The following is a 21,881-nucleotide window of genomic DNA, read 5'->3' as shown; positions in this document are numbered from 1 at the left end:
TGGGACTGAAAAATGAGACTCTCAGTGCCATGGCCTCAAAAACTCCTGCAGAGACAATAACAGTCTTGCCTTCGAAAGCGTCATTAGAAACAAACTTCTTCAGACGTTTATATACAAGTTTGCAGTAAGACTGTTCTGCTACTTCACTGTCCATTAGCAGTTGTGCCCTACAGTTCACTTTCTGGATTTAAGGCTTGTGAAGCCATGTGTGGTCCATCATTGATTAATGTGTGTGTGTGTGTTGCATTATAATGTATCGACAGATGGTTCCATCACCTGAGTTACTGTGATAAACAGCCGGACAAATTAAAAAGAAAGTGTAACGTAAGAATTTTGGACCCAATCATGATTACATCACTGTAAATTAATTTAAACCCTACATGAGGACTGCAGGGGGGATTTTGCACCTCTCTCTATCGCTCTCCTTCAGTCCATATGTCCGGAACAAGCGCCTCTTTCATCCACTTGTTCACAAAAGCTTCCTTTCATTCCGCTGAGAGATGGCTTCACACCAGCTCTGTTTCCAGAGTGATATCCAGTAAACACAGTGAAGGGAATGCCAAAAATCAGTGGCTTAGGGGTCAGAGAGAGAGGGGGAAAGAGAGAAAGTGAAATAAATAGATCTGTTTGTTTACAAGCATGCACTTGTCAACCTCCATTAAAACATGTATAATGTATGTCTTTAAAAGTGAAAATGTCTGAAAATGAGCGCTGGGCTCTGACTGTGTCTTCACACTCGCTGGTATGGAGGAGTTTTTGGCGTTTTTTTGTACTGACTAATAAATTAGACATTTTGAGGGAACCACCATCCCTGTGACCTGAGCCTGACTCCAAATACATTGAATCCGAGACGGAAACAGAGAACTCTGGGTGGGTGGCCAAAGTGGAAATCAGAATTAGACTGCACTTTTTTTCTTTTCATCTCATTTTGGCATCTTGTCTGTGTGCGCATTTTCATATAAATTCTGCAAAAAATAAACGTCCTTTCACTTTCAACTGCTTTTTCCAGCAAATTTCTTAACCTTTTCAGTGGTAAGTTTAAAATATTCTAGCAGTCCTCCCAGAGTGAGATTTTTTAAGATGACCTTTATTTTAGAACGTTGCCTATACTATTTCCATTGGGACGCGTCAGGCTTGTCATGTGACACACCGTGTATATAATAACAATAACACTGTATGACAGATGGATCGCTTTTATTTGATTGTTTTTCCTTGTTTTATTTAAAATATTTACAAACTTGCATACCATGTCATGAACAATCTGATATTCCGATTCATAAATATGTATAAATGAGTGTGTTTTGTCATTTAAAAACCTTTCTAAATGATCTTGATCGTGATATGTAATGTGAGATTGGCGCCGCCATGTTTGTTCGCGCTGCAGTTCAGAGAATCCTGTCAGTCGGATTTAAGGTTCGTTCACACCAAGAACGACAACTATAAAGATAACTATAAAGATAACAATATTTCAATCAGGACCACTTTCGTCAAGTATATTTATGACAATTATATTGCATACAGTTAGTGTTGGCGGTATGGTTCTGGGCAACACTCCACACGCCTGTCCATGCAGCCATGCTTGGACAGAGCGGGGAGAGCAGCAAGACAAACCCCGCTGGGGTACAGAACAGAACCATTATATCCGTACATAATTACAATTCACAATTACATGAGTTGTAAACGAAATGTGATAGAGACTGCTTCCAATGAAGAGACTGTAAAGAAAGAACAAAGTCAGACTGGATTACAGGTTCAGTTGGTGGAGTTGGGGTTGGAGGAGGGAGTTAATTGCAAGCAGCGATGCAACGGAAGAGATGCTGAAGAATGGGAATTTAAATAGACCGCATGGGATAGGTGTCAAGACTGGATTGGCACACGTCAGGAACAGCTGACTGTCAGCTGATGCAAGCGTGACTAACGTGGCCTGACTGAACTAACGCGATGCTGAATTAGCGTCCACACCAGCGAACAATATCTTCTGTTTATTCTGAGCACACGCTTGTCTGGCGCTTTAAATTCTCGAGCTTGTAACAGCAGGATGGATTCTGATTGGCTGTAAATTTTTTTATCGTTCATCAGCTGGGAAAAAAAAATTCATTTTGAAAGTGATTCCAACGATATCGTTTTTCTTTGTGTTTATCGTTATAGTTGTGGTGTGGACTCTGCTGTTCTTTAATACTGAAAATGATTTTTAGAACTATATCTTTATCGTTATTTTTATAGTTATCGTCCTTGGTGTGAACGGGCCTTTACAGCCGTGAATTCATACATTTTTCTCCCGAAATACAACTAATAAGTGGCCGATGAACTGGGTGAAGAATAGAGTGAACTTTATAGTTACTTACACTTTGTGTATCTGATATGAATAAAAAACATCTGCAAATTAAATTTGAATTAATTATTATTGTTGCTTCCATAGACATATGCCTGTATTTTTCAAACTCTAAATGTATTGTTTTACTAGTATTTATGTGTATTTAAATGTCTGAAAACTAAATTAAGCATTATGTGGTTAATAACACTGCAAAGTTGTGATAATATGACAAGAGCAGTGCACGTCTCTCTCTGGCTCAGCACCAGCCAACACGCGAAAACGCCGTTTAAATTTGGCAGTTAAGCGATGTCACCGAACGTTCTAAATCCCATCTGTGGGACCATACTCCCAGGGGCACGGAAATAAGAATACAAAAACAGTTATTTTAAATCACAAAAATACAACACATAATAAAAAAAAAAAAATTTTAAAGAAAAATAAAATCATTTCAAAAAAAAAAAAAAAAAAAAAAAAACGGCCACTTTATTAGGTACACCTGTTAAACACACACACACACACACTCACCGGCCACTTTATTAGGTACACCTGTTCAATTGCTTGGTAACACTAATTGCTAATCAGCCAATCACATGGCAGCAACTCAATGCATTTAAGCATCTAGATGTGGTGAAGACGACTTGCTGAAGTTCAAACCGAGCATCAGAATGAGGAAGAAAGTCTGAGGATGAGGATTTAAGTGACTTTGAACGTGGAATGGTTGTTGGTGCCAGACGGGCTGCTCTGAGTATATCAAAAACTGCTGATCTACTGGGATTTTCACGCACAACTATCTCTAGGGTTTACAAAGAATGGTCCGAAAAAGAGAAAATATCCAGTGAGCGGCAGTTGTGTGGACGAAAATGCCTTGTTGATGTCAGAGGTCAGAGGAGAATGGGCAGACTGGTTAGAGATGATAGAAAGGCAACAGTAACTCAAATAACCACTCGTTACAACTGAGGTATGCAGAATACAATCTCTGAACACACAACACGTCGAACCCTGAAGCAGACGGGCTACAGCAGCAGAAGACCACACCGGGTGCCGCTCCTGTCAGCTAAGAACAGGAAACGGAGGATACAATTTGCACAAGGCTACAAGTCTTGATTTCTGCTGCAACATTCACATGGCAGGGTCAGAATTTGGCGTAAAGGTCATGAAAGCATGGATCCATCCTGCCTTGTCTCAACGGTTCAGGCTGCTGGTGGTGGTGTAATGGTGTGGGGGATATTTTCTTGGCACACTTTGGACCCCTTAGTACCAACTGAGCATCGTTTAAACACCACACCCTACCTGAGTATTGTTGCTGACCATATCCATCCCTTTATAACTACAGTGTACCCATCCACTGATGGCTACTTCCAGCAGGATAATGGACCATGTCACAAAGCTCAAATCATCTCAGACTGGTTTCTTAAACATGACAATGAGTTCACTTTACTCAAATGGCCTCCACAGTCACCAGATCTCAATCCAGTAGAGCAGCTTTGGGATGTGGTGGAACGGGAGATTCACATTATGGATGTGCAGCCGACAAATCTGCAGCAACTGCGTGATGCTATCATGTCAATATGGACCAAAATCTCTGAGAAATGTTTCCAACACCTTGATGAATCTATGCCACAAAGAATTAAGGCAGTTCTGAAGGCAAAAGGGGGTCCAACCCAGTACTAGCAAGGTGTACCTAATAAATTGGCCAGTGAGTGTATATATAAAATAATTTTTGGGTATAGAATTGAAAACTGATTTATTTTACATTAATTACATAATTACATTAATTTGTTTTGTTAATCATGAATCAAATATGGATTGTAAATGTTTATTTGTCTTATTTGTTATTTTATCGCATTTTAAGTGGCTTATTTTATGTTTAATTAATTATAGATTTTTGATCAAAATAACAAATTAAATGGCGTGAACTACCTTTGAAAGTAAAGTAAATACAGTCTGGTTTGCTGACATTTCTGAGGTATTTGTTCTTGAATAGAAAGGGGTTACAGAGGTTCTGTTCCTAACATTCAAAAAAGGTACATCCACAGCACGTTTTGTGAAGGCTAGTATCGTTGTTGTTTAGATGTTTGCCTGCAGGTGAAAAACAGGTCTCTAGCAGCTTGACGTGTGAATCAACATCGACGGTCAATTCAAATACAGTTTGTTCTTTTACTGACCTTGCAATGGCTTTTGAGACTTGTTTGTTCCTACAGCATTATACCACAAGACTTTATCTGTGTGCCTGCACAGGAACATATCTTAAAAGAAAAAAATAACTGACTTTTAATAATGGATCAAGTTCAGTCAAAAAGGGCACCAACAGAGAGTAGATGAAAGCACTGCTCAGAGATAAAAAGCCGGGCTGTAGCCACAGGCGTAGCCGGAGGAGCTGAACCGCTTCGTGACACACACACATACACACAAAGATCATCAATTAGAGACAGTACAGCACTGTGCAACCAGGCTGTTGATTACACGAGTTGTTTTACAGAAAATCAAAGTTTCTTCACCAAGCAGTGGTTCAAATTTGTGTCACTAACCAAATTATTAATTAGTGAACAAATCCAACAACATCAAACCAAATGTGATAACCATTCAAGCACTGTTAAGTTCAAAAAGAAACAATCGGCATGGTGCCAACGGCAGAAACATTTGTGTGCTAAAAGCCATTTGACTAGTAAAAGCCAATGGGATGTCACACTTCTAAGTGTTAAGTTAGTGTGCATACAGTTGTTAAATTATGTCAAAAGCATGTCTATAATCTAATAATTAACAATACCATGTCAATAATTTATTATATTTTTGGTACCACTTTAGTATAGGGTCCAATCCTCACTTTTAACTAGTTTAGCATGGTTATTAATAAAGGGGTCATATGATGCTGTTAAAAACAACATTATTTGGTGTAATGAAATGTCTTTATGTGGTTTAAGGTTAAAAAAACAATTTTTTTTCCACATACTGTACATTATTGTTTCTCCTTTATGCCCCGCCTTTCTGAAACACATCGATTTTTACAAAGCTCATTGCTCTGAAAAGTGAGGTGTGCTCTGATTGGCCAGTTATCCAGTGTGCTGTGATTGGCCGAATACCTCACGCGTGTGACGGAAATGTTACGCCCCTTACCATACTGTGATGCCATGTCCCAGTGCGACGACACAAAAACAATGAAACCCATTACAAACAAGGTATTTGTAGAATCCAGTGAGGACATAATTACTGATTATAATGAATTATACTTTTATAGTCTTTTCACGAGTTGCGTTGCGTATTGCGCCGTGTAAACATAAAACCATGTCTGCATTTGTGATTGGAGAAACGACAAACAACAAGCTCTACACTGCTCAAAACTCACGTTTGAATCATCAGTGGCAAATTCTTTAAATATGTAAACGTAACCAAAGAATTTTAATCAACACTACCTGTCACAACACCAGCATTGTAGGCTACTGGTTCAGTAGCGACATGGCGGCGGTAGCAACACAATACTAGAGCTTTACTGATAAGCTACTACTAAATATTGTAGTTGCTTTTCAATGATTTGTATCGTAAAAAGCGATATACAAATAAACTTGAATTGAATTGAATTGAATACTACAGCGAGAATCGAAGTTACGCCTTCTTTCTATGCTTGAACATTTGGCCAGTGTTATGCAAATCTTCCCATACAGTGACATAGACATGTGGGGGCGTGTTTAAATGAGGTGTTTTAGGAGGACCTGGAAGAGTCTTAACTTTTATAAAGAATATCTCATTTATTCACAAACATCATTCAACACAATAAAAAGAAACTAAAATATTCACAAACAGCTTGTAACACTCTAAAGAGAAAGGAAAACTTGAAATCACATCATATGACCCCTTTAACATGTTGGCTGTTTATTAGTACTTATAAAGCAGATATTCTGCATGACCATACTCTTCATCCCTAATCCTACTCAATACCTAACCTTAACAACTACCTTACTACTAATAAGCATCAAATAAATAGTTAACTGAGGCAAAAGTTGTATGCTAGTTAATGCTTTGTTAATAGCAAGAACTGGATCTTAAAATAAAGTGTGACCAATTATTTTTTAACTAAAAAATTTAGGGCCTTGTGAATTTTTCCAAATTCAGTTTTCTGTTTTCATTTTTCTGGACTTTCTTTTATTGGTTTAATTAATTTTTTATAATTAGATCTAATGCATGATTAGATCTAAGAATAATTAGATTTCATGGAACTTCAACAATTTAAGAATTTATGTTAAAAAAAATACAATAAGAGGGACCTATGAAATGAGTAATAGTAATGTTTAACTTCTGATTTGTTGTTTGAAGACAGAGGTGATACAAAGAGGTGGCATAAAGTTGGGGAAAGTTAGGTTGAATCCAGGGACCCTGATCAGAGAGGGGTCCCAACAGGGGTTAAAATTTTAACTTCTTGTCATGCAATATTATAAATGTGGCTCTCATAAGCAAAGTAATGATACGTTACGACGTCAAAGACATGGGTCATGGCAGTGCATGAGTCACCAAACCTGACAAGGCAGGACTGAAATCTGTTACTAGCCTTTATTTTACACAGAATGTTTGTAATGTTGTCCATATTCACTCTGGTGATGCCTAGCCTCCTCTATTTTACATCCTAAAAAGCATTTTGCTCTGATGTCAACAGTTGCAGATATACAGCAGGGTCAACAAATCCGACAAGGCAGCACAACAGGTTACCAAAATCTGTTACTCTCCTCTATTTCACACTGAATGTTACCCAAATTCACTTTGGTGATTTCCAAACTTCAATGTTTCATACACCAAAGAGTGTTTTGTTCTCAGTAACAGATAAACAGCAGGGTCACCAAATTAGCAGAGGCAGCATTTAAAGTAATCTGTAACGGCCCTTTTACAGTTTTTCTCTATTGCTAACACACTATATCCGGTTCATTTGACCCAATTTTCCTAACCATTCATACAGTTCTCAAAACAAAGACACATTTCTCAAAACTTATAACACATTTCACCTGTTTTCACACACGTTCCAATTTGCTCAGTGTTTTCTGCAAAACTCTACACAAAAACGTCATCATTTTGCACAGGTTAAACCAGGTTCTCATTCAGAAAACACAAACATACAATATAACTACCTCAAGAATCACAAAATGAACACAAATAGCACACATTTATCCCTGTGTGACACACCAGTCAGGATCTCTAGATGATATGAACAAGAGCACAGCTGATTATGTGTTTAGGAAAATGAATCTTGGTAGTGGGAGACAAAGAAGAATAGGATAGGAAAATAAAAATGAAGGGGATGAGGTCAAAGGTCATTTGTTCCTGATGAAATACAAAGCACTATAGTTGAGGCTCATCTAAAGGGTTTCAATACTACTTACACATACAATATACAGTTTTTCTCAGTCACTTTGGTGCATTTCTCAAATTAGAAATGAAATTCTAAAACTACTTGTTCAACCTCCACATCATCTAGTCACTTGTGCACATCATAAAAGCAGTTTCTTATTCTTTTGAACAAGTTGTGATTGCTTTGGTACATTCATGCAACTGATTATGTACATTTATCTGTGGTGTCCTACATTGTCGGTTGTTATTGTCATGTTGCTCAAAATCTATTATATAGTTCTCTGTGCAGTAGTCTTGCCCCCCAAAACATCTAGTCTTTACTTCATCATATGAGTCATTCAATGCAAAATGATTGATCTAGTTGTCATAAACTGTCAAGCATATTTTCTACACATTTCTAATAGACCTTTTGCAAATTCGCCATGAATTGTGCAAGTGAATCTTAACTTTCACTAATGAAGAGAATGTAGTTCAACCAATGACAAACCAGTTCTCTGAAATAGCTCAAAGGTGCATCTCATGAACCTTCAAGTGGAAAGCATACAGACAGAGGACAACACAAGAGTTACAAAAAAAGACAATGGAGTTTCTAATTGTGTATTTTCGTCTTTGTGCCCATATTTCTTTTTCTTTTCTGTATCACAATTACATTGTAGTGTGTGTGTGTGTGTGTGTGTGTGTGTGTGTTTTGTCAGACCACTAATAAAAGTGTAACTGTGAATCCTATTCAGTCTCTTTCAATCAATACCCCATATACTGTAATGTGTAAATTTGTACTTTTGAAATGGATATAGCATACAGAAGTGCAGCCATCTGCATTTCAATACAGTAACTTGTCATCCAAACTGTTACCATAATTTACATCAGGTAATACACTGTTATACTGACAACATGACAAAGCATTTGGAGTATATTGTTTGTGAACAATGACACAAGGACTTTTCATTCTGATGGCACTGACATGTTTATCGACATAACTACTTACTTTTGAGAAATGAACTAAAGATTTTGAGTAAGTTACAGGCTTTTGCAGGTAATCCAATATGTGGTGCTGTGTGTACGAATTGTTTTGAGAAATGCACATACTTCTTTGCAAATATTAAGGATGATTTGAGAAATGCACCAAAGCGACTGAGAAAAACTGTAATTACGGTACATAGCAGCAGTACTTCAGATGAGAGAACTTTCATTATTCAATGTACAGTAAATACTGAAGCACATGTTGTACAGTACACCCTCAAACTCATTACTGTTGGATTGATTTGTAGCCAAGTATTCCTTACATGTACTCTATTTCTGCAGAACTGAGAGACGACTGTCTAGGGGAGGCAGAGAAGTCTTTTGTCAGAAGACTAAGAAACTGCTATAACAAGTAAGGACACTACCAATACTGTAATGCAATTTGGCAGAGGATGCTGAATGAATGAATTAACAGTATATTCCGATGTGTGTTTACTGTGTATCCTGCTGTTTGATTTTTGAACTTTTCTCTTCTAGTGCTTTTCATCTACTGTAAGATCTCTTTACAGTAGTGTAATGAAAGTAAACTTTTCTAAAGTTATAAACTTTATTGCTGCATTTTACTGTATCTGCACCCCTCTACTGTAACAGACATTTACTAGCAAAAGGATTCCTATTTCCCAAAAAGAGGTTTTTGTAAAAGTGTTTTGAATTGATCTCACTAATGTTCTCTAGACAGTGAAGTAGTGTGTGTATTTGGCAAGTTTGTGTGTCATCTGAGGCCAACGTTTGAGTCTGACAAACGAGAATATGTTTTTGACTAAAATGTTTGACTTTTACCTGGAAGTTTGAAGTTTGCACAAGTTGGTGTGTGGTTTTGAGATTCTTTGACAAACCTGACAAATGCACAGACTATTTTCCTGGCTAGAGAACACTAGTGAGATCAATTCAAAACATTGCTACAAAAACCTACTTTTGAGAAACAGGAATCCTTTTGCTAGTCAATGTTTGTTACAGTATGCAGCATCAAAAGAGGGGTGCAGATACAGTAAAATTCAGCAATAAACTTTAAGAAGTTTACTTTCATTACACTACTGTAAAGTGATCTTACAGTAGATGAAAACCACTAGAAGAGAAAAGTTCAAAAACCAAACAACTGAATTTACAGTAAACACACATTGGAATATACTGTACTGTCATTTACTGTACAGCAATAAATAAAATCAGCATCCTCTGCCAAGTTGCATTACAGTATTGGTAATATCCTTATTTGTTATACTACAGCAGTTTTCTTTTAGGCTTGTGCTGCACCATATAAATTACAAACTGTATAAATTCAGATAATTGACTCTTTTTTGTTCTTTTGGTTATATATTATTTAGCTTCTTTTCAATCTCTGATGTTTGTTGCCAAAAGACCTCATCTGACCTCAGAAGCCATCACCAATCAAAGCTCCTGTAATGTTCAGTAAACTTCAGCTGCTTACATTTGTGATTTTAAAAATAGCATAGGCTTTCTTCAGACAAGAAGAGCTCTGATGCTTGGCATGAAAGCAGATTTGTTTAAATGTTCAGCCTTAGCACATGCAGTGCATGGAGAAAAATATACCTTTGTCCTCCAGTCGTTTGAAGCTGCCTGACCAAAGGTTTCTAAATAAAGCAGTGGCTTTATTAAAGAAAATAGTCTTCTCCATTATTGGGGCTCTGCTGTGTTTAAACACTAACAGTGGAGATAAGGTGCAGTAATAACGGATAATGTTCTTACCCTAATTTCAAAGAGTAAATAGATGTTTTTTCTTACAATGTGATATTACAAAATTAGATTTATCTTTTATATGCAGTGTAAAGTTAATGTAATAAACAACAAGTGCTGTTTCTCTTGGAGTGGCAATATTTGTGGAGCCTTCTGCAACTTGCTGCCATGGTGATGTGGCTCCATTTGAGGTCCAAGATGAGTGGAAATCTTTGCACACATGATGACCAGCGAAACGCTATGGTTTTCGAATCAATTTCAGCCCCAATCCCCATGAATCTCGCCTTGTGAAGATCACAGCCACTGTGAAAAGCTGTTCATCTGGGCAATTCCAAGGTTACGTACAAGAAGACCACTGTAGCTCAATGCACGCTATGGCGCTTGGTATGAATCTCCATATTTCATAAACAGATGTGTTGTTTACGTGTGGCAGGGGTGTAGATGAGACCTTGCCAAGTCACTGTAATGGTGAAGGTTACAGCTGTTTGGCCATATGGGGGTTTAGAAGAGCTGTTGGATGCTATATTATTCTGCAAAATAATTGTGAATTCTCATATTGCAGATATTTCAAGTGATGATTTTTGGTTTAGGTTTAATATCATCTCATAACGCAAGGAAAAAATCCAATTTTGAGCCAATTTTTTAGATTGAATGTTGCATCATTTCTGTTTCAAGCCCAGGGTGGGTTTTGAGACACGCTTGTTCTTACCTTGCCACTTGATTTGCTTCTGTTATTCCCATTGGGGTGGGTTGAAGATGAGTTGACGTCCTCATGGAGGCGGTCCAGAAGCCAGAGCAGGAATTCAAGAGCATCATGCTGGGAATTCCCCCGGAACTGTGCACCATGTTTAGATACTGTCATCTGCACAAGAAACAAGATAAAGGTCACACAAGTAGTAAAAGTTGTAGTTGTATCAGATTGTCTATAAATATAGACAACACAAAAAGTTAAACATGACCCTAAACAGGATCCTATTTATTCACACCATGTAAATGATGATGAGTTATCTAGTGAATCTCTAGAAAACCAATCCTGGAGTGGTTGAATAAGAACCGCAGTGGATCTGACTCACAACAGACAGTTCGTTAGATACTGAGATGCGATAGGGAGCAGATGGAGGATGTACGTAAATTGCTTTCTGCTATACAGTGAATGATGCTCCTCACTGCTGATCATGACAACAACTGTGTAAACGAATAAATTAAGAAACCCCTTCACATCTGTGATCACAAAAAAAGTTCTTATGAAATGCATTGGCAAATACCAGCAGCAGTTTTTTGGTTTGCTTTAAAGTAGTAATGTTATTTGCACATTTATTTTCATTCAATATGTTTCTGCACAAAAGTTTGGGGTCAGTGAGATTTTTTTTTTTTTTTCAAAAAGGACAAAGATGTATAATAAAAGTCTATTTCAAATAAATGCTGTTCTTTTGAATTTTTTTATTTATCAAGTAATCCTTAAAATAACACAGTTAACATGGTTTTCACAAAAATATTAAGCAGCACAACTGCAAATCAGCATGTCTGAATGATTTACGAAGGATCGTGTGACACTGAAGCCTGGAGTAATGACACATACAAAACATTACTGTGTTTATAAAAAAAAAAACACATCAAAATAAAATACAATAATATTTTAATTATTACTGTTTTTGTTGTATTTTTGACCAAATATATGCAGCCTTACTGAGCAAGAGAGACTTATTTGATCTCAACATGACTTTAAGGCCACATCATTTAAAGACGTCTTGAATGTCAGGTGAATTTAAAATCATAACTTTAATGCTGAGTGACATAAAGATTAATTACAGCAGCATTAACCATACGAACTCAGTATAGCAGCTGGGAGAAAATTGCAGATAATAATATGAAGCCGTAGGCTTACAGACTGAGATAACTTAATAATCTTAACATTAGTCATATAGTGAGAAAGTGGGTCATGTGGTCACAGAGTTTAAACCCATCTTCAAAAGAATAAAAGCCTTGTTTATGGAATGGTTTCCTCAGCTAAATGCCTCGCCCTCAAAGGAGTTATTCAGAGGAACAACAATTTATTCAAAGCACCTTCTAATTAAACACATATAGGTCAAAGGTCACAAGACTTGTGCTGTGAGAATGAAAATGTATCCCAATGTTTAATTTATAACATATAGTCAACAGTCACTGGAGAATATTTGAATTCTGGTCCTGTGAAATGTCTTTGGCGCATGTGAAAGCTTTGAGAATTGTAGGCCTCCACTTATCTGTGGTATTAAAGAGAGGATTCCTGTCATTATTATATAAAGAAAGACTTCCTTTTCATCAACGAGTGCTCAGCCTGAAGAGGTTTGACTTGAACGGTAGTTTTGTGCAGAAACAGATGAACTAGTATTAGTATGGAAGCAGGTCCTTTAAGGAGAGACTAACCATGAATTTTACTGGTCTTTTTTGCTTTTTGATTAATAAACACTAGTTTATAGACATCCCCCAGCCATATTCTAACAAAAATATTTTGTATTGCATATATAGAGAAATATCCCAGTGTTTTTATATATATCAGGACAGGAGTTATAAGAATGAAACACACTCAGAACTATCATCCATTAAATGATTAAAAAAATAGTATTGAAGCTGGACAGTTAAAATATCAAAGCTTTGATCTTCAAAGGCCTTTTTTTTTTGCTCAGCATCTTGTCAGTGAACCCAAATATAAGGATACAAAATTAATTGTGTTAGACCTCATGAAATTATTTGGCAATGGAATTTTCGGTCTATTTCATATTACAGTTTTTCTCGATTGCTTAAACACTATAATCAGGCTTTTGAGCTAAGATTTCAAAACCATAACGCCATTTTTCAGAAAGCACACCCATTTTGCTGAACTACTGTATAAACACTATTCCCCTGCTTTAACACATGAGTCAGATTTGGTGAACTCTTACTGCAAAACTCTACACACAAATCCCTACATTTCTCAGTGCTTACACCATGTAGTCATATAGAAAGCACTAGCATTCAATATTCTTCACTCAACTTGAGCTCAATTAGCACACAGATACCCACGTGGAAACACTAAGAGTCAAAATTTATCACACACTAATCAGAACCTTCAATAGTTTGATAAAAGAGCCCCATTGAGTTCATTCAGTTTTGGAACAATGGATCCAGAGAGAAGTGATTGAAAAGGTTGAGGACACCAGAGAGGAGGAAGAGGATGAGCAAGAGCAGTAAGGAGTGGAGGAAGAGATGAAGGAAGAGAAAGAGGAGGAGGACGAGGATGAGGGGCAAGGAGACAAGAAGTCTCAGATGAAATTTGTGCCACTAGTTGACCATGTCCTTGTCCATGGTATGACTAGGAGGGAGGCTGGGCAATGAGTACAGCCAAACTTAAGTTGCTTCACCATCGCCTTGATCATAGAAACATTCAGGGAGGAAAACAGGTAGGTGTACCTCAGTGTACTCAACTGTAACTTTTGAGAGCTGTACTCTGTTACAACACATGAATCAAATTGCCTTACATACAGAGAGTTTCTGTCTGCTTCCATTTTGTGAAAAGTACTTTTGTAAAATCAGTACTTCTATTTGTGTAGGACACAGAGACGATGGAATGGAAGAAGCCTGACTAGACATTACAGTTTATGTGTGACAGGAGTGGATCAGTCATGCAAGAGGATTTTACCCCCGCTGCCTGGCTAGGGCCAGTATAGCCTGTGATGTCTGTCCCAGACCAAAGATGTGATGCTGGGGCAGAATATTTTTTTGTTGTTGTTTGGTGTATTGTACTGTACAGTACATTAAGGAATAGAACAGCTGTCATGTGAAATGTTCCTTGAGGGGGAGAAAACCACAAGCAACAACTTATTACTGGTTTTTGTTTTTGTTTTTTGTAGTATTGTTTTGAATTTATCTCACCAGTGTGTAAGACTATGTTGTAGTGTGTGTGTTTTTGAGGGCTTGTGTGTGATGTCTGAGGGCAAAGTTTGGTTTTTCAGCAAGAGTGAATGGTTTTGAGTGTAGAGCTTCATTTTGACCTGAAAATAGGATGTTTGGGTAACTGGGTGAGACGTTATGGATTTCTGTTTACTGTTTTGAGAATATGAGGCATAGTTTCAAGAAATGTGTTTAAGCAATCGAGAAAAACTGTAAAACATGAATTTCCATGGGAGTTGTTAGTAATGACTAGAAAAGGATTTTTAAAAGTCGTTTTAAAGACATTGCATGCACAATTTCTAATTATGAGCTTAACTAGGAAAACAAATAAAAATGTTACTATTATATTAAATTATATTACTTTTTATTTTATATAATTTAAAGGGATACTCCACCCCAAAATGAAAATTTTTCATTAATCACTTACCCCAATGTCATTCCAAACCCATAAAAGCTTCGTTCGTCTTCGGAAAACAATTTAAGACATTTTGGATGAAAACCTGGAGGCTTGAGACTGTCCCATAAAGTGCCAAGTAAATAACAGTATCAAGGTCCATAAAAGGTATGAAAGTCGTCATCAGAATACTCCATCTGCCATCAGACGTGCAATCTGGGTTATATGAAGCTGCGTATGCTCTTCTGTATCATCCGCGCCACAAGGATGCGCTGTTTCTACGTGTATTTAGCTTTGATTTGAAAGAAAACAGCGCATCCTTGGACAGAGGAGACTGTTGACAAAGGAATTGTTGAATAAAGTCGTTATTTTACAAAATATCTTAAATTGTGTTCAGAAGACGAACAAAGCTTTTACGGGTTTGGAACGACATGGGGGTAAATGATTAATGACAAAATTTACATTTTGGGGTGGAGTATCCCTTTAAAAAAAAATAGGCTACTTCCAGGTTTTCCTTTTTTTTTTTTTTCTTTGTATATAATTTAGACATTCTTATCTCAGACAGCATTTTATTACAGATTTCTATACACCCTTCCTGGCAAGATAAGCCATCAAGTTTTTGGTTTCCTGTAAAAGAAAGAATGTATATTTTTAAATGCATATATCTTCTAGTTTCATCAACTTTTAGAAGTACACTGTGGAGTACAAAATTTTGAATTCCAGTTGTTTTCATTCCCAATACTGACACAGCAGACTTGATGACTTAATATATACTCAGATCAACCATTAACTCTGCTACATTCTCCTTTGAGTTTGACTAGCTAGACATCAGTCAGGAACTACACACAACACGACCTTGTGATCTGTGAAATACCAGCCTGACATCCATCAACCGCATACCAGCTCTACCAACAAGCTCCTTTCCCCTTTAACAACTCGTTGATTTGAGTTCCAGCTCACAAGTTACGCAAAATTTTCGTCTTCAGTTACATTAGAAATGGCATAATTGAACCAGTCACCACTTGTAATGCTTTCACTGTGTAATTTATGTCCATTTTAGTCTAATTAGAAATAGATTGCACTTTACTGAAGCTGATATTAAGCAAATGAAGTTAAGCGCAGTGGGAGGCATAAATTATAGGGTAGAGCTCTAGATTGTTTATAGGTGGCTTCCCGTATCTGTGGTTAGGCACTCATTAACTCTCACAGATGTCTGAGAAGCAGAGATAGTTTATTTATGTTGTCTCTAGACAAGATACTCTGGGCTCTGTCAACAGGAAAAAGCAAATCATGCCTCAGACGGCCTAATGTAAATTTATGACATGCAAGTCATTAGACTCAGAATCAGATGAGGCTGTTAATGTGGTATTGTGTAGACACCCAAAATACACTATACAGTAGATGATCTTTGATTCAGATTTATCCATAAATGGGTCTTTGAGTGGGCACAGCCTCATATATTGCCTTGAGTATTCTTGTAATTCTCCATTCATCTAACATCCAGCCCAGACTGGGGGCCTTCAAGGCAATCATTTCAGACTTTTGATAGCAGGGTGTGAATAGAACTGGGCCTCTGTTTCCCATCAGAGCATCAGGTCTACCTTATGGCTGCACTCCCTCCTCTTCTCGATGACGCTTTTCCACTGAATTTTTTTCTGGATTTCTCCCACCTGCTAGTTTCTTTAGCTACTCCTACCTCAAGATAAATGGCTTAACCCTGTGAGGAGCTTAAAGAAGCAGATGATATCATAACAAAACTTTTTTCTTAGTGTGAAGAATGTTTTAATAATCTAAAGAACCTTTTTCGACTATAGAGTTCCTTCATGGAATGGAAGGATTCCAAAAGTTCTTAATGGATCCATACATGTCTTTAAGATTGTTGCTGAATAAATTTGTTGGCAATATTGACTATACCTTTTATGTAGATGACAAAGCCTGAACTAATAATCCGTATGTAACTGTCATTGTGAAACATTCATACTACCACAGTAAACCTTCAGCCTTTTGCCATCTGCCCCCTCTGTCTTAAAGAATGTAGCGGCAAGCTCTTTTGTCATCATCCTTCTAGTAAATGTATTACGCTAGTAGTAGACTTCTGGGAAAGCAAAGTGTTTCATAAGACTTGCATTCCAGATCGCACTCGTCTTTGTGTTCGGTATCCAGTGTGGTGATGTCTTATCTGAGAGTGCACTCTAGTTTTTAAGTTTACACTCTGCTGATAACGTTATCTGTGGAAAGTTTCTCATCCTGATCTATTTTTTGCTGAGAAGAGATCATCCCGTGGGAACGTATTTGCTCACATACTGAACAAACTGGCCGGAGAAAGCTCCATGAGCTGATTTTAAGTTATATGTATAGTGGACACCACACATGTCCACGAGTTTCTTTGTCAACATTAAGATTTTAAGTTAAAATAAATCAATATATAAGGGACTATGTGCATTTTAGGTGTTGTACGGTCACCATTCCCAAGTTTTTTTATTTTTTACCATTTTAATCACATTAGTTCATTTTAATAGGCTATCTGGCATGGCATTACTTTTTAAAAGTACATTTTCTTAATAAATACATTATTTTGTCACAAAAATGCATGCATAATAATTATAAAGGGTTTTGCATGCTATTTGAAGACCTTAAAAAGCTCTAGTAATGTGTCAGGCTGTGAAACCTATCTTCCTAAGTTCCTGCTAACTTTATAGACACTCATAGTTTCCTCAATTAACCCAATAATAACGTGAAGAGCATTTGAGCAGCTTGAAATGTATACGTTCCTTAAATACTATGGGATATTTGAGGAACTTTCACAGGGTGCCTAGATGATCCTGTACCTGTAATAAGTGGATAAAAGCGTCAGTGACAAAATAATAAAGTTACAGTTTACTTGAGTCTACGTACCTTGAACTCAGCCGAGAGTTGAGGAGTGTATTGAAAAGTCCAAAGCGCTCGGACCAAAGTAGCGAGCCGTTCCGTAACCTCGCCTTTCTCCTGCTGACCGTTCTCATTCTTTACAAACCCGTTCATTCCCCTGCGACCCAGATCCAGTTTATATCGCTCCAGACACAGATACTCAGCAAGTAGGTCCGTGTTGCTCAAGCACTGCACGACGGCGTTCATGAAGCAGGTGTTCCCGTGATTCTTCAGACCCAGCACGCCTGGCGTTTTATCCCCGTACAGCGAGAACAGTCGCTCTCTCACGGAGGAACGGCAGGGAAGCGAGCAACTTTTTCTCACCTGGCTGCTGTCCTCTTTTCTCACATGTCCCGAGTTTCCCGCGCAAGGTGCGCTTTCTCCAAACCCACCATCATCATCCTCAGCATCCGAGCGCTCGGTTGTTTCTCCGCCGTTGGCCAAGCTTCCCAAACTTTTCAAGATCTTACTCACCAAACTTTCCACTGATTTGAACGATTTTCTCCGGAACAGCTTCCCTGTGCGTTTCGTAGACTTCACTGAATCCTTTTTCGCTTTCTTGTCGCGTTTATCCATACTTCTTGCTTTTTTTCCCTCCGGATTACTAAGGCGTTCAAGCACGCGGAGTGTTTTTATCCTCACCTGATGCTGCGTGGGTATCCAGCATTGTGGACAGCAGTGGATTCACGCGCAGATCAGTGCAGAGATTTTCCACACGCTCGCCGTAAAGGAGTGATTGACGGGTCGCGCGCTCAGAACTGCAACTCCCGTGACGTCATACCGGCAGGCGGTTTTGGAACGAACGAATGATTGACAGTTCTCCGGTAACGGTGGTCAGCACGAGCGCTCCTGGAACTTCATACTGGCGGGAAGCTGCGAGCGATGGAGTGACTGACAGAGCTGTCGGTACGGCAAGCCTAGTAATCGGTGTACAAATTATAGCCTACAATCAATGACTTTCAGGGGGTTGACTTTTTTAAAGGAATTTCAGTTTTTCAGAGGAATTTTAGGGTTTACTGTTTCTGTCAACACAGGTTATTTCCGGGATGCAATCTCACGAGTTTTGTATTGCTTTAAAGCAAATTGTAAAATTAATAAATTAAATAAAATAAAAAAAAAAAAAAAAAATAAAAAAGACAACATCATCATCTGGCCAAAACAACATCATCATCTGGAAAAATAAAAAAACCTTGGTTACTACACTTTTACCTTTTAATAATAAAACCACGGTTAAGGGTAGCCTATTTTGGTTAGTATTGCGCCACTATACAGTTTGTATTTTTTTTATTATAGTGATCTATCTATCTATCTATCTATCTATCTATCTATCTATCTATCTATCTATCTATCTATCTATCTATCTATCTATCTATCTATCTGTCTGTCAGTCTGTCTAAATGCCTATCTATCTATCTATCTATCTATCTATCTATCTATCTGTGTCTGTCTATCTATCTATCTATCTATCTATCTATCTGTCTATCTGTGTCTGTCTCTGTCTGTCTATCTATCTATCTATCTATCTATCTATCTATCTATCTATCTATCTATATATCTATCTATCTGTGTCCGTCTGTCCATCTATCTATCTATCTATCTATCTATCTATCTATCTATCTATCTATCTATCTGTGTCTGTCTGTCTGTCTGTCTGTCTGTCTGTCTGTCTGTCGATCTATCTATCTATCTATCTATCTATCTATCTATCTATCTATCTGTCTATCTGTCTATCTATCTATCTATCTATCTGTCTGTCTGTCTGTCTGTCTTTCTTTCTGTCTGTCTGTCTGTCTATCTGTCTATCTATCTATCTATCTATCTATCTATCTATCTATCTATCTATCTATCTATCTATCTGTGTCTGTCTATCTATCTATCTATCTATCTATCTATCTATCTATCTATCTATCTATCTATCTATCTATCGTTTGTTCATTCTATCTATCTGTCTATCTGTCTATCTTTAAGTATATATATCTATCTATCTATCTATCTATCTATCTATCTATCTATCTATCTATCGCTTGTTCATTCTATATATATATATATCTATTTATTTATCTATCTATCTATCTATCTATCTATCTATCTATCTATCTATCTATCTATCTATCTATCTATCTATCTATCTATCTATCTACCATTTATCTATCCAACTAACCAACCAATCTACCAACCAACCAACCTACATACCAACCAACCAACCAACCAACCAACCAACCCACCAACTATCTATAAAACCGCTCAATCTATCTATCTATGTACCTGTCTGTCTGTCTGTCTATCTATCTATCTATCTATCTATCTATCTATCTATCTATCTATTGTCTGTCTATCTATTGTCTATCTATCTATCTATCTATCTATCTATCTATCTATCTATCTATCTATCTATCTATCTATCTATCTATCTGTCTCTCTGTCTGTCCGTCTGTCTGTCTGTCTATCTATCTATCTATCTATCTATCTATCTATCTATCTATCTATCTATCTGTCTATCTGTCTAAAAAACTAAAAAAAAGTAAAAATCTGTCTGTCTGTCTATCTATCTATCTATCTATCTATCTATCTATCTATCTATCTATCTATCTATCTATCTGTGTCTGTCTGTCTGTCTGTCTGTCTGTCTATCTATCTATCTATCTATCTATCTGTGTCTGTCTATCTATCTATCTATCTATCTATCTATCTATCTATCTATCTATCTATCTATCTATCTATCTATCTATCTATCTATCTATCTATCTGTGTCTGTCTGTCTGTCTGTCTGTCTATCTATCTATCTATCTATCTATCTATCTATCTATCTATCTATCTATCTGTGTCTGTCTATCTAATTATCTATCTATCTATCTATCTATATATCTATCTATCTATCTCTCTGTCTGTCTGTCTGTCTGTCTGTCTGTCTATCTATCTATCTTTCTATCTTTCTGTCCATTCTATCATTCGTTTTATCATTTTTGTTCATTCTATCATTCGTTTTATCAATCTATCTGTCTATCTATCTATCTATCTATCTATCTATCTATCTATCCAACCAACCAACCAACCAACCAACCAACCAACCAACCATCTATCTATCTTTGTTTCTTTCATTCTATCTATCTATCTATCTATCTATCTATATATCAATCTAAACACCTACCTATAAAAGAGAAATACACAAATAAGCTATACATTATTAATTAATAAACATTCAACATATCTATCTATCTATCTATCTATCTATCTATCTATCTATCTGTGTCAGTTCCATCTATCTATCTATCTATCTATCCAACCAACCATCTACAAATAAAATAAAGTCTGTCTGCCTGTCTTTCTGTCTGTCTGTCTATCTGTCTATCTATCTATCTATCTCCTATCTATCTATCTATCTATCTATCTATCTATCTATCTATCGATCAGTCTGTCTGTCTGTCTGTCTGTCTGTCTATCTATCTATCTATCTATCTATCTATCTATCTATCTATCTATCTGTCTGTCTGTCTGTCTGTCTGTCTGTCTATCTATCTATCGTTCGTCTGTTCGTTGGTTTTGTCTGTCTGTTTTTGCATGGAGATTAACAATACAGAGCCCCCTGCTGTTTAAATGTCAGTGGTGTCAAGTAGGTCATGGTTATGTTGCATTATAGCTCCAGTGGCCATCCACTGACCTGATATAATGAAAAGAGAAAAGACCGCAGTTATAACAAAATAAATAATTTGCAATAAATTGTTTTAACAATGTGAAGAAGAAAAAAAAAAAAACCTTGGTGTTTTGTTAATATACTATCTGCTTTCCAAACGTTGAATTGATGTGGATGCTGTTCTTGTTATCACCTCTGACTATTTCATATCGCTCCATTACCTCCGTGATGTTGGCACTGGGTCCTGTTGCCATATGTCATTAGCTGGCCTCTGAGTAACCCGGCACCTTCACAGGTTTATCATCACCTCTTGTGGACAGAGAACAGACGCTCCGTCAGAGCAGAAGTCACATCAGTGCTGTTTCTCGGTTATCTCTTCACTGCCACAGCGACAGAATTTTGTCACAAAACCAGACCACCTACAGTTTTCCCATTTCTCCAGCATTCAAACTGCCAAATCACTGATGTGGTTTTAAACTCATTCTGTCCTCTTTACATTTGAACAATCAGAGGAGATGAATGTCTAACGTTCAAACGTTCAAAGTACTGAACATGCAGAGCTTAAAGACTTTTTGTGTGGATATATGTCTCTAGTTTGGCAGCTGTCTCTTTCAATGTGCCATCCCTTTGCAAAAGAGCATACTCGAAGGTATTTTTATCTTCTGAGGTACATTTACTTCCTT

At 37.1% G+C, this 21,881-nt stretch overlaps 1 protein-coding gene across 1 annotated transcript in view; it reads right to left on the bottom strand.

The window, feature by feature from the left end:
- The window catches only part of LOC109050277 (ubiquitin carboxyl-terminal hydrolase 43-like), a 73,798-nt gene extending 55,310 nt beyond the window's left edge, over nt 1–18,488 (bottom strand). Inside the window, exons 1-2 of the mRNA XM_042720627.1 lie at nt 17,556–18,488; nt 11,067–11,219 (exon numbers count right to left, since the gene is read on the bottom strand). Coding sequence (XP_042576561.1) covers nt 11,067–11,219; nt 17,556–18,143 — 741 coding nt within the window. The 5' untranslated portion in view covers nt 18,144–18,488. The remainder of the gene's footprint in view (nt 1–11,066; nt 11,220–17,555) is intronic.
- Between the last annotated feature and the right edge of the window lie 3,393 nt (nt 18,489–21,881).

The sequence above is a fragment of the Cyprinus carpio genome, chromosome B3 (genome assembly GCF_018340385.1).
Source record: "Cyprinus carpio isolate SPL01 chromosome B3, ASM1834038v1, whole genome shotgun sequence".
In the NCBI taxonomy this organism is placed as follows: Eukaryota; Metazoa; Chordata; class Actinopteri; order Cypriniformes; family Cyprinidae; genus Cyprinus; species Cyprinus carpio.
The sequence above is the reverse complement of the archived record's forward strand: the minus strand, read 5'-3'. Positions and strand labels throughout refer to the sequence as shown.